This window comes from Ptychodera flava, chromosome 14 (assembly GCF_041260155.1).
Source record: "Ptychodera flava strain L36383 chromosome 14, AS_Pfla_20210202, whole genome shotgun sequence".
Lineage (NCBI taxonomy): Eukaryota > Metazoa > Hemichordata > Enteropneusta > Ptychoderidae > Ptychodera > Ptychodera flava.
The window spans coordinates 18,689,868-18,704,743 of record NC_091941.1 but is presented as its reverse complement, the minus strand read 5'-3'; the positions used below and the strand labels follow the sequence as shown (position 1 = coordinate 18,704,743).

Genomic DNA, 14,876 nt, shown 5'->3' with positions numbered 1-14,876 from the left:
GACGCTAATGGCTTAGCACTTTATCTTCATTGTATCTTTTTATCTTATCGTTATCTTATCTTCATAAAACCACACCCCTGTAATATTTATGGGCTCCCCATAAGTTGCGCCCTTTTGTGAGAGTGGAAACAGTCTTTGAACTTGGCGATATGTGTGTATTGCAGCGAATTGGTTTTTATAACTTCACTTTTTCAGTCGGTCAGGGGGCTGTCAACCGCGTATCCAACAAAAAGCGGCTGTAGATGAAACAAGGAGAAACGTGACAGATTTTTCGCCACGTTGATTTATTAGAGCATTAAAGGTGAACAAGTTCAAGTGACTTCAAGGTATTTCCAGTTAATTTATTTGCCGACTCCGATAACGATAGTCGATATGGATTTCTGATGTGTCGCAGAGTGTATATACGGCGGAGTGATCGTCGTGCAGAGTAAAACACTTCACGCTATATATAGCGGTACTGGCTTCTTTTGACCATAGATTCAGTGATTTTTTCCAAGAGTACCGCAATGATCGCGACCAAAATGTTTTTGTCATGGATTTCACTGCTTTGTTTATGTATTTCGCTGCAAAACATACTTTGTAAACTAACAGTCGACGCAACTTCTTCTCTCGGTAACCCAACGGTGGTCATTGTTGGATCTGGCATCGGCGGAACATCGTGTGCGTACTATTTAAAGAAAATTCTGCCCGACGCCAACGTGGTAATACTGGAGACAGACTCACGTATAGGTAAGCCAGAAACTATTAGCCTTTTTCAAGAGCCATCTGAGTGCTGTGTGCTCAAGTTCCAAGTGCCAGCGTGCGAAATTTGAAGGGCCGCTATTCACGCTCTGAGCTGCCGTTTAAGCTAGAAACAGAGGCATTTTCATTCCAGTTTGCTTAATTAATTGATCGTCTATGCTGTTAAATCACCATCAGAACTTCAATGGCACCTTCTATATGCATAAAGTGGTGACCTTTATACGTATGTGTTGTTTATAAATTCTACATGTAGGGGCCAAGGTTGTTACAGTAAGGGACGGAACACAAGTGTTTAAATGACGCTGCGCGAAAAACATTGACACTTAAGCTTCAAAAGTGTTTGTAAGAATACAAGTGACCCTCCCTAATTTTCATGCGCAAAAAACAGTGACCCTCCCGTGCGTGTCACAGTCCACATCAATAATATCTTACAGCGTAATTGATATAATTTTTCATTTTACCTTTGAAATCTACAGCGTAATTTACATAATTTTTCATTTCACCTTTGAAATTTCAAAGAATACTTTTTAACTTTTACTATTTACCTCCTCCATGCAAACTTTCAAGTAATTTGACGAAAATCAGGTGACAGTTCACAATCTGATTGGCTAGCTGAAGCCAGGTGTTATATTCTCAACAAGAAGATCGCGTAAACATCGGTTACATCTTACCTTCATATAGTTGCGCAAAAATGGTGACCCTCCCAAAAGATATAATATGCGTGAAAGTCCATGACCCTTCAAATATGTTTGCGCGAAAAATCGCGACCACCCAAAATCACACCGGTCTCCCTAATTTCTGTCTAGTCCCTAAAACACATTTTAGAATCGTAGCCCAGCCAAAGAAGTTAGTTGCCTTATCAAAAATTTCAACTTTCCCCCGATTCGATGTTTTAAAAGCGAACAGACTTGGATGCTGCGAACGGCTTATCCATAGATTCACATCGTATTTCCCATCTCCCCTTTCGTCATGTTTTACGCAGTACCTTGATACTATTTCCAGTTGAAAGTCGTCCCAAGCTGTCAGCCTGCACGTAGGTGTTATGTCAAGCCGGGAGTGGCAAGAGCATGTCTGTAGGAGGTCACACTGAAATTGAAAATTGTCGATCACAGACATGCAGAATGTGAATCGTGGCCCGTGAAATTTGGCGCACTGCCACGCGGGAAACAGGGCACGCGGCGCATGGCTTTTGAATTAGGCAATACCCAGGATCATTCAGTTAATGGTCGGGGTTGGGCCGGCAAATTCTTCCTGTGCATCAGTCAAAATAAGTGAATCCCCTACATATTGCACCAAAATATTGATGACCCCCCGTTATAAGATTGGAAAAATTTCATTACACCCCTCCCATTGCTTGAGTACAGCTGCATTTGCAATCACTTCGGGGAGCGGAAGCGATAGAATCCAAAAAAATTCTCAGATTTTTTCAAATGCCCCCTCCAACAAACTTACAATGTGTTCAAATCCCTCCTCTGACTTGCTATAATTTTGGAATCCGCTCCTCAAAGGGATTGGACAGAAATTACAGGTGGGCCTCAATATTTTTGCGCAAGCATTTTTGAAAGGTCATGAAATTTCACACACGCCTTTTGGGGAGGGTCACCTTTTTGCGCAATTATTACAGGGGAAAATGTGGCCGATATAGTGCTTCGTCCTAAAATATTAAACCACAGTACATGGGAGTCTATTTGGTAAACTATTTAACATTCCCCCATACAAAACAAGCTAAATCTGTACATTTAAATATGTTTGATAATTAATGTAAATGTACAATGCTTGAAGTGGCAGGTAAAAAGTGCATGTGTATACAAAAAAAAATGATTTTTGGATTTCATTGATGATGTTGATTTACTATGTAGTCTATGAGAAAACTATGAATAATATTTGTTGCAATATAAAACTAGCAGTATCTTTGTCCCTTTAAGGTGACCACCCTGGATTTTACCGCCCCCCGGCCGTAATAACTAAACTCTCCCTTAACTGTCCTAACATATTTGTGAGAGGCATAGGTAAGGAATTAATCAAGTTTATCCTGATGAGAATACAAATAACTAGAGCGTCGAATAGTAAATGTATTACAGCTTAAAGTCCCTCCTCTGACTAGAGATTAAAGGTTAGAGAGGTTTCCTGGAAAGCCAGAATCCCACAATACACCTAATTTCGTGAGATCTGAAAACTCCGGAATCAGCTAGCCCCAAAATTACAAGATTGACACCTTGTAAATGGTTGTAAATAGCCAAACAGCGATCGAAAATACCTATCATTTAGTGTAAGCCAAATTTACGAACCGAATCTTTAATTGACATGTATCGATTAAATCAGCATGATAATATGAAAATGCGTTTTACTGAATAACAAGATTTATCAAACCAAGGATGCATTTTCTTTCTTTTTGATTTTGATGTTTTATAGCTAGGTCTTGGTGCAATTTTTTCAAAGAAAACTTAGGGACTTTGTGGATGATAGCTTCAAAGGAAGCAGCACATGAAATAGAACTGTTTACAGGCAACAAAATACTGAGTTTGGCTTGAGTTGTTGAACTCTGCAAAGACTCTAGACATTTTTGTTTTGTACCATCATTCCATACGAGTCTGCTTGGATATGGATTACAAACAGTATCATCAACTGAAGAAAGGATGCAGTCATTTAAAACAATAGAAATACCATCAGGACAATGATCAGAAAACGTTTTTCTCTTGATCATTAAAATATTGCATAACGTCTCGAGGATTTTTAGCAGTTGTCTACTGAACTATACCCATTATTTTTATAGCGAGTGGATATGATATTTAAATCACAAATAGCTCTATCATTCACACTTGATAAACTGCTCTAAGAAACAATACCGTAATTTGTCTACAAAAATAGTTACTACAAGATTTCCCTTGAGCCATTTAAATCCTTTCCACAGTATTGTCGGGTACATAGTGCATTGACGTGGGACAATAATATACATCATCGTGTGTTTTATAATAAAATCTTGTAGCTTACCAGTTCTGGCATTATAAGTTGCCGAAAAGGATTATTTCCCCTAAATGAGAATAGTTCACTATCTCTGACTAAAGAGTCTCATTATCATTCGATAATTCCATTATTATTATATATATTTCAAGGAAAATACATTCCCGTCTACAGAAAGTCTGAAAGTTTAGATCGAACTTCAAAACAACAGTTCCCCTAGCAGCACGCTTACGACGTGTATTTTTTTGGAAATATGCACTTGTATTTTGGACTACATTGTACTGTTTACCGTTTCGCGAATATTGTATTTTGCTTTAATGACCAGAGCAGCCGTGATTGCCCTTTTCAGATACTATACCATTGTGTTTGTACCTACTTACTGATATAAGGACAATGTTCATTTAACGCCATTTTTTATAAAGTGTACAGAGATACAATTTTAAACGAGTTGAATACATGCTAGTACGTTACTTTTAGTTATATTCATTTACGTCTATTCCTTTTCTCAATTTTTCTCTTGGTATCCCTAAACCTGGCTATACCCACATCAGGTGGCCGTATTTATGATGTGAAAATTGACGGTGAAGTCTTCGGCATTGGCGGTTATGCTTGGGCTGGATACCATGGGTATGTATAAACCAGTAGGGAACAGTTGTCACGTCCGTTTACCAGTGGTGGGAGTATGTGTATCTCGGTGTCAGCACAGGTTTGTTGTTGCTATCATTTAGTTTTAAAACGTGGAAGTATGATATGTATCGCCAATAAAAGTTTATACTATCAACCTTAAAAGTGTCTTGGTCTTATTAACTGGTTTTCTGAAGATTTCTTGTTGAAATTGTTCTCTTCACTGCAGCATAGACCCTAGTTTTCTCTACTGGCTATAGCTGCATGCATAGTGTCACGTATGATAATCTGTACTATTTTATCATGACTGTGGTTGCCAATTGCCAAAGCGAGCAGGCAAGTGTGAGCTACTACGGTCTCACCAGATTATCACCGGATGAACTTTGACGAAGTTAACAAAATACTAACCAGCAAAAGTCCCCCTGTTATACCCTTGCTGGTTGTTGACTTTGTCAAAGGTCTTCCGGTGATAATCTGGTGACTGCGACCACAGATTAGTAACTTACCCTTGCTTGCTTTGGATACTGTCCCTTCTTTGGAGCATTGGGAAATCAAACGCATTAGATACTAGACACAGTGATACAATAACGCTTAAGATTGTCAAAGGACAAATACATTACACAGTGAAGTAGAAAACAAATCTTTGCAAAAGCAGTGCTAAAATAAGACCGAGACACCAAAACGTTGATAGTATAAATCTTGTACAATATCATGCTACTATATCATGTTACAATATATATCATGCTAAAACGTGTAAAAATAAACGATAGCGACAAGAAACTTGTGCTGAGACCGAGACACAACTACCCCCCCCAAATCCCTGGGACGGACATGACAACTGTTCTGTTGTCAACATGGTCCCGTGCAACTCACACTATACATGCGCGTCTAAATACTTAATGTAAAAGCGCTGGCTCAAAATCCGGGTTTCTTTCTTATATTACTTTTGTGTCAAATTATCCGTAATTTGTGGAGGTGTTTTACTGTACCTCTCATACGTTACTGTCACAGAGTTTTCTTCATAGCTCCAAATACAGTTATTTCGGTTGACACAAATCAGGGTCGCTATAGGGCTCATAAACTGACCCTTCCAGCGAAGAACCTGGAAACTCCAGCCTGGAGTTTAATCTTACTCTATAAAAGGGCTGTCAGTTTTGAAATACATACTTCATTCCAGACTTAAAAAGGGCCAGTAGCGGTAATTTTTGATGATTTTCGAACTAGTTTTGTTTTTGCGTCACTCCAAATTTCTTGTTCAACTCCGTCCAAAAGAAATCTTGAAACACCCACCACATTTCAGGTCGATACAGCGCCTTTATTGTTTACACTTTAATTCTAATTCTGACCAAAAGTCACTTGCCATCAATAACAGTGCAGTCTAAACATGTACAGGCTCGGTTGACAAGCTTAACATATGTATCTCTCAACATACTTTGGAGTAGAACTGGAAATTGCAGTTGACATAAAAAAGTTCAATTCGAAAGTGTCTGGACGATAATGAAAACGCGTAACTACAATTTATTTACATTACATACTAACAATTTTTAATTAAAAAAGTGAGTTGAATTTATCGGTGCACGTCCATATATAGACTGATTTCTTTGTAAGTTAGTACCATAATTTGACAGACAGCAGTTTTAACTACTTCTCCATTCAATATACTAAAATCTTTCATAAAAGTCAAGTTCGACATCATTTATATTGATATGTGTATGCGTCTTCTTTGCATTAATGTCAAGATCTTCAAGAACGTTTGCTATTTGCTTAAAATTCGCAGAAGAGGGCACCCAAAATGTTTTGCCCCACGTTGAAGTGATTGTTGGCATGGTTTTGTAATCATACTGTTTGAAAACTGGATATGATTTTGCCAGACTTCCCAAATTTGTAATGGATTTCTGAAGAGCTTATATGTCCCTGTTCAAGGGCAGTTAAAATTAGCCACCAAAATTTGAATCAAGTCTTCATATTGTTCTGAGGCTTTACGTGGATTTAGTCGTATCGCCTGTATTGAAATATTGAAAACATTAGCACAAGCATGGTTATTTTAAGGCAATCGATGTAAATGCAATCACTTACAAATTTGTCAAGTCTCCTTGTAGATACATCAAGGAACTGGTCGATGAAATGGGTCTCGATAGAACAGACAGAGATTTTGACGGTGAACCAAACTTTGTGTCACCGTTTACCTTCACTGCATGGAACGGCACGCATCTGATCGACACCAGAGAAATTGTTAAAGCCCACGAGGAGTCTATGGAAATTCTGGAAAACGGAACAGTTGATTTCTACGTCAGGATGGAAGACAACTATGCTCTAAGGGGCTACGAGACCTTCTCAGAGATGGAGAAATTCTTGTCCTACGGTGCACTCGGACAATGGCCGACTCTTGAAAGTCGACAGTATTACACAAACGGGAGCGTAAATCTCGAACTTCAAGATTTGGCGATGGCACCCCTGCAGGAGTTTATTAATTCTCAAGGACTGGAAAGTCATGTATTTTCCATGTACACGTCACTATCAGCGTTTATGGGGACAGGTATGATCTTGCTAGTAACAACAATCTAATGTTCTAACGTCACACATTGGAAATGAGGAAACACGAGGTTTATCTGAATCAGGGTATCGCCTCGAAAGTAAAGACTTAAACTTTGGTCAGCCCTTCCTCAATGAAACTTTCAATCATCCCTTACCAAATGTAAAATGAAAGTAACGGGTCACTGTACAAAGTTTGGTACAAGAGAAATAAATTATTTAACATTTACTGATATTTGAAATTCAAAATCCCTGTGTTCACAGTATGGGGGAAATAATATTTCCAATCTTCGAAAACTAAGACTGTGAAAATGTTTGTTACTCCAACAGGTTTAAATATCCCCACGATTGGTAGACCAGAAAGGAATTGTAGAAATTTGAGAGTGCAAAATTTCTGTCCCTGGGAGCATTCAAATACGTAATGAAATGTATGTATGTATGTATGTATGTATGTATGTATGTATGTATGTATGTATGTATGTATGTATGTATGTATGTATGTATGTATGTATGTATGTATGTATGTATGTATGTATGTATGTATGTATGTATGTATCTATGTATGTATGCATGCATGCAAGTATATTTGTATGCATGTGTTCATCGGAAGGAAATCGGCAGGCCAACACACTTTAAAAGTTTGCCTTGTTTCTTTCACGATTTGGGTTATACTGACAGCTGTACCTAGGTACTGTACGACGAGCAACAGGACAGCTCGTTTCAATGAAACATGATATGTTTATGAATGTCGTCAGGTAGATTGCAGAGGTTACCGTCCTAACTGTTATTATATCGATGTATTTCTGTAAAGTTTTAATGTTTTTACCTTTTAGGTCGAGTTGTTGGCGGTAACCTGAAGTTGGTTGACGCACTTGTTGAGGCAGCTTCAGCTGAGGTTTTCCTGAATTCGACAGTAACAACGGTAGAGAGATTGTCGAATGGTTTCAACGTGGTGTACCAACGAGAGAACGAGCAACGTGAAATGTATGCCGACTACGTAGTTATCGCAGCACCCTTGGAAGCCACAGGTCAGAATGCAATCAGTACTGTCTCTTTTTCAATTATTCAGATGACAACGGGTATAGTGCGTGTGATGTTAATCCCTGGGGATACTCCTGATATTTTCATGCGGGAATGTGCCGACCAAGGTGAAAACATGTACCTGTGTATATTCCAAAAGTATGACCCATTGTTAGGGGTTTGCTTGACAAATTTGGGGAAATTCCCCTTTTATTATTCTGTTGCATGTAAAGGTTTTCCTAAAGCATGGGACATTTGCTTTGTTCTCGACCCATGTTCAGAGACTATTTCGTGATATAGTGACCGGTACACCTTTTCCGTGGGAGTACCCCTCGGGGGATTTTAATGTTAGCATTGTTCTTGTCCTTTGCATGGGTCATACTGCAGTTTTCATATCTCTGAATATACATCACAATGTAAGAAATGAAATCCTGTCGATGACGTTTTATCAGGTGTAGTTATCGGAGCCATCAGAGTGGCTGTAAACGAAAGCCTGTGCCAAAAATAACTGCTGAAATGCGGACGAAACTTCAGCAGTTTGGCATTGTTTATGGGGTTGAGCATAAAGACGCGCTAAAATTGAGAAATTGACCGCTGTTACTGTCGAGGTACAGAGAAAGGTAAAGTGGCCGCTGCTAGAACCTTGTTATCGTTGAAAGTATGGCATTTTGCTTGACTTACCAGTGCTGCAATACATTTTTACTCAATGGAATGATCGAACATGAGCTGGTGTTCAATTAAGAAAACTCACAGAAAACAAGGACGTGGTATTAGATCTATGCAGGGGGTGGGGTATAACACTTCAGCATAAGAAGGAGAAAACCATCACACAGAATATCAATAGCGTGAAATGTATGAACAGAGTAGTAGTATAGTGCACTTTCCGGATGTCGTTTTAGTAAATGTACGAAACAGAATATACCCCATTCCTCTATTACATAAAAAACACATTTCCATCCCTGAATAGGGTCCTGTGCAGCCACTCATAGCTTTACGCAAAGCCTTCTAGCTACATCCACCTTCTGTCGGTGTACTTTTTCTCCAGAAATAAATTTCCAGAACTTTGATCCTCCTGTGAGCAAACCAGCGAGGGATTGGTACGCTGCGTACTCTTACATTGTTACTGCAGAGGGCTATAATATGGAATATTTCACCGAGGACCCTGATCGCAATGTTTCCGGGTTCATCATTGGTATTCCTGGCAAAGCCAGCGGCCTTGCTTCCATTACGTCCATAAGCATGGGAGATCTTATCTATTACAAAGTGACAACGACCCGCAACTTTACCGTCGATATTGAAGACATGTTTATCAACCCGTCTGTTCGTGCTGAACACCACTGGGATTTCGGACATCCAGTTTTGGAGCCCCACACCGCTGGTGGCGCTACTTACCAAGATGTGGTATTGTCGCCTGGTCTGTATAACATTGGTGTAATGAATGACGTCATGAGTCAGATGGAAGGTTCAGTCATAGCCGCTCGAAATGCAGCTCTGTTGATTGGAAAGGAAAGCCTTAATGCCAGTTGCTCTATTTGTTTAATTCCAACAATCCAAGCGAAATTAATCATTATCTTCACAAGTATGTGGAAATTCATACTGACATAGAATATTGAAATTACTGTTATCCCCTTCCAAATTAGCGCCTATTATAAACTTACGATTAATTAAATAAAGAGGGGTGTATTTTGTATTATGTTTAGGCTAGATTCCCTCTCCGCCAACTATGACATTGATACACGACTTCGACATCGCGTCCTTCAGCAAGGCATGTTTTGTTCGCTTTGTTCCCCTTTATCCAGGATTGGGGGTATCTAGGCCCCCGTCTGATTGGCCACTTCATTACCCCTACAAGATCATACCATCTGGTATTCATGGTTGTACGGCACTATTCAAAATGCAGTTCGTTTTCTGCGGCAAAATGCATGGACGTGAAATTGCAGAGTTCTATTGACGCACAAGTAGTATCATCGTTGAGTTCAGAAACATTATTCAACATATTGGGGATGAGAAATTGGCACTCTCACGATTATTGCTTTGCTTCTTCTGCTGCATCGCACCTTTTTTAATTAACTCCGGCTCACATCACATCACATCACTTCAAGACTTCACTGTTTACAGTGCGAGTGCAGTTTGAGTGGGTTATGAAATAAATTGGTCAATTTTGGTTCGAAATTGGATTATTTTTTGGACAGTTTCCGACGGGGTCTGTTTAAAATTGAAAAAACTCAGAAAAACTTATCACGAAAATGGAGGATATCACTTTTACTGTTAAGCAGAAAAAAGAATGAGCTCTGGTTCAAACCTGTAGGACAACTGCGTTTTTACGACTTTTTAGGATTTCAGTATGCAAAGTCTCGTGGTTTCCCGACTCCATAATGGCCAATATGTCTTTTCAATTCTATGGATCCTTCTGTCACTTGGAATGTAAATGATCGCCACTGATATTTATTACTCTGTTAAATAAAATTTGTAATTTTTCTTTTATACGTGAACAGAAAGGTAAAAGGGGGGGGGGTGGAAGTAACTAGTAGTTGAGACGACGCGGATTTCGAGGGTTGTACCGAACAGATTAAGGCGATGCCAGTTGCTAATGCGATGATACAATTATGCGAAGTAGACTCGTAATAACACACGATCTTTTGTTTGAATTGAATTTAAATGAATAAAATTTTTCTTAATCAAGACAAATTTTCTTCTTTGACTTGAACTGACAAAGCAATGAACCGGGTTGTCAGACTTGATGACTGCTTTAAACTGGATTGATTTAGGTAGTTAGGCCGCACATTCACATTGTCCTCCTGCCCAGAACGTGAACGTAAATTCAAAAGTTATCACTAAATACATGAATAGCGTCACAGCATGCGATTTTCGCTTCGGTTGCTCACATATTCTACTTCGAAGGACCTTGAATGTACCATCGCACCGTTTGCATCATTTTAATAAATCATACTTGATCGCCCTACTTGAGAGACACTAAAACGCAAAGTGTCATCGAATCAATGAACCATCAAGGATATCTGGCTCCATTATCAATATGCTTCCACCCAAGTCAGTTCTCAACAAGATTTAACATGATAATTTGGAAATTTTAAACATGTAGGTGGAAACGCGGAAAATATTTTTCATTTACAGACGAACAACATCAAAAGTATCAGCCATACATTGTGACGATGACCACTGCGACATAAATCGTAATAGGTGTCAAAGTAATCACTGAACTCGGGAGGTTATACCCGGCGCTGTAGCTGCGTGAACAAGTCTTCAGAGCATTTGTTGACAGTTTACGGTAAACTTCATCCAGGATAGGTACGCCGATGTTACTTTCTGCCGATGTCACCGTATTTCCCAGGCGCATTCTTCCAGAAATTCATAAAGGGTAAAGTGGAAGGATTGCGAACTTTTTTGGAGACGTTGAGTGGAGGCACAAACTTAACTGCGCTCGGATGAAATAAGTTTGCGCAGATCGGCCATTTCCGGCGTCTTACGTACACCTGTAACTCAGCCACCCGAACTTATCGTGTCCACCACACTCGGACTCACGCATTATTACGTAAATGACGACAAATACTCAATAAATGACACAAATCACAGATTTCAACCAGAATTAGAAACATCAGTTTTGCCTGCATCAGTATTACAATACCTCAACTGAAGTAAATGAGTGTAATAAGTTCCGTAATGAAAAGTTTCAGCTTTTGAAAGCATTTCGAAAATCGAGCAATGAAACCACACGACGTAAATATATTGAAGCTAGAAACTATCATAAGAAACTTTGCAAGTCAAAACTTCAAACATATCGACGGGATCAACAGTCTTTGCATTTATCAAACCTCAACGATCCGTCAAAATTTTGGTCGGCGATCAAGAGGTTAAGAGGTAGTGGGACTAGATCTGTAAATAATAAAGTAACAGCTTCAGATTGGTACAACTATTTTCGCAATTTGTTAAATGTAAATGTACCTACGGGTGACTTTGCGTTTGATAATCATGTACAGAGCAATTTGATGAAACATGACAGGTATTGCGATCTGTGTGATAGAAATGAACCAGTTTTGTTAAATTCGCCCATTACCCAAACAGAAATTGAAAACACAATTAATAAATTGAAAAATAACAAGTCACCAGGACCAGATGGTTTTGTGAACGAGATGTTCAAATGTGGTGCCAATATTTTATCGAATTACCTGGTAAACTTGTTTAGTGCTATTTTAGTCTCTGGTAATTTTCCGAGCTCTTGGTGTAGAGGTATTATCTATCCTCTACACAAAAAGGGATCAGTGTATGAAGTAAACAATTACAGAGGGATATCCCTGCTGTCAGTGATTAGTAAAATATTTACAAAAATTTTAAATGACCGCCTTGTCAAGTGGGTAAATAATTTAAATATTATAACTGAAGCACAAGCTGGTTTTCGGAGAGGATATTGTACCATAGATCATGTATTTTCTTTACAATCGATAGCACAAAAGTATCTTTCAAATCGAAAGGGGAGAATGTATTGTATTTTTGTTGATTTTTCTAAGGCTTTTGATTGTATTAGGCACGATTATTTATGGTATAGACTTATTTCATATGGTTTACATGGCAAAGTTTTGAGTGTTTTACGTTCTATGTACTCTAAGTTAGAATCATGTGTTTTGTGTAGTAACGGCCTAACGGATTATTTTGAATGCAATATTGGTACAAGGCAAGGCTGCATGCTGAGCCCTTTGTTGTTTAGTTTATTTATAAATGAGTTGTACACATATATGAGTCAAAATGAAAGGGATGGTATATTTGTCAGTGAAGATTTGCCATGCTTAGGTTTACTTATGTACGCTGATGATGTTGTAGATAATGCAGATTTGCCGATTTCTTTACAACGCAAAATTAATCAATTAGAGCGTTTTTGTAAGCAGTGGTGCATGAAAGTAAATTTAAACAAGACAAAAATTTTGGTTTTTCGAAACGGCGGCATTTTAAAGAAATATGAAAAGTGGTTTTACATGGGTAAAGAAGTACAAAGTGTAAGGCATTATAATTACCTTGGTTTGTTAATTTCATCTAGACTAAGTTGGACTCCAGCAAAACACGATCTGGCTAGCAAAGGTAGAAAAGCCTTAACACAAATTCAAATAGCTATTAAGAAAACTGGGGGTATGTCTTTACAAAATGCATTTAAATTATTTGACAGCTGTGTAGTTCCTGTTATATGCTATGGTGCTGAGATATGGGGTTTTGAGTACTCTCCTTTATTGAAGCAATACATTTTAAGTTATGTAGATTTTTACTTGGTGTTGGGAGTGGTGTGAATAATGAAGCCACTTTGGGTGAATGTGGGAGATTCCCATTAAGTTGTATATACATGAAAAAATGCATAGCTTACTGGCTTAAACTTATAGAAATGAGCGATTCTCGTTATCCGAAATCCTGTTACATTATGTTAAAAGACTTAGATGAAGCAGGTAAAGTTAATTGGGTTACAAAAATAAAAGGTCTACTCATGAGATATGGTTTTGGTGAGGTATGGCTCGAACAACAAGTGGGTAATCCCAGTTTGTTTTTATCTGTCTTTTCTCAAAGACTAAAAGATTGTTATAGGCAAGAGTGGTATGCTGTAGTTAGTGAATCTCCGCGTCTTAGATTTTATTCTTTGTTCAAGTCGCAACTTGAACCAGAGTGTTACCTACAGCATGTCCAAGTACTGAAATTTAAATTTTCTCTGTCAAAATTCCGCTGTTCAAACCATTGCCTTGCGATTGAAACAGGAAGACATGCACACACTGATCAAAGACTTAGAAATTGTTATTTTTGTGAAAAACGAAATGTTACAGTACAGGAGAATGAAATTCATTTCTTATTGTTTTGTCCGATGTATAGTGAACTTCGAGAAAAGTTTCTGCCTGCCTATGTAAATGTCAATCCGACTATTGAAAAACTCATCTCTCTATTTTCATCAAAGAACTCTGTTATTTTATTCAAATTAGCTGTGTACATCCATAAAGCAATGTTGAGAAGAAATGAAGCCCTAAAAGCTGAGCAATAGCTGTTCCTGACCTGTAAATTAGACTTGAAGTAATGTTATTTTCTTTATCACGTGTCCGTGTATATTTTCCTTTGATTTTGTAAGTTTATGGAAAAGATGGGCGGTGGCCTTTGCTCTTTGAGAACGAATAAACATATCAACTGAAGTAAACTGTCACCAAACTGGTCATGTCACTTTCATCCCTTGCAGATTACATCTGTTTAGTGGGCTTTGTTGGACTTAGCCTTGGTTTAACTTGAACAAGACTCTCCATTCACCTTCAATCGACACAAGGAAGTGATATCGATTATCTTTTAATTCAAGAATACAATTATACGCCAGCACATCCATGCAACAGAAACCGCCGAAAAAAATTCCCACGTGCTTCTCGAAAATCACTTAAAACATGTCCGAATCCTAACCTATGCAATGGTTGTATTACTAAACTGAATGAAATCACAATAGGAAGACTCAAGTATCTGTACGATAAATCGCGTGATAATTCTCTCAAAGTCGCCTCAAAAGACATAACTATCCTTCTTGGATTTAAAATCGGTGTCAAACTCGATCGAATTTCGAATACGGTAAAATTATCGTTCACAGTGCAGTTTCCCCACTTCCTTCGTCACATTCATTCATGAGTGGTTTTGCTGTTTGTGGTACAGGTCGCCGATCTTTGGGTCTGAAACAGAGAGTATGCTGGGAAGTCAGTGGGTAATGCATTATATAACGGCTTTGGTGACGATGAGCAGCCTTCACAGAAATGCGAAGCTCCTTCAATTATCGTCACATTGCTCATGCCACATCAAGGCAATAAGCAATTTGAAACAGGAAAGTTTAAACGTTTGCTAGATCTTTCGTCAAAGAAATTTTAAATCAATATTCCCTTCCATAACCAGGAATGTGAATCAGGGGTCACCACGCAAAGTTTGAGATACGAGAAACAAGTTACCTTGAATTACCAATGTCTGAAATTCAAAATGGCCGTAATAGC

At 38.4% G+C, this 14,876-nt stretch overlaps 1 protein-coding gene across 1 annotated transcript; it reads left to right on the top strand.

The window, feature by feature from the left end:
• Window positions 1–372: 372 nt before the first annotated feature.
• Window positions 373–13,364, top strand: LOC139149627 (prenylcysteine oxidase 1-like). Its single transcript, XM_070721462.1, has 5 exons — window positions 373–729; window positions 4,254–4,329; window positions 6,426–6,862; window positions 7,692–7,886; window positions 8,924–13,364. The coding sequence occupies exons 1-5, from the start codon at window positions 507–509 to the stop codon at window positions 9,481–9,483; spliced, it is 1,491 nt and encodes a 496-aa protein (XP_070577563.1). The 5' UTR covers window positions 373–506; the 3' UTR covers window positions 9,484–13,364.
• Window positions 13,365–14,876: the final 1,512 nt, after the last annotated feature.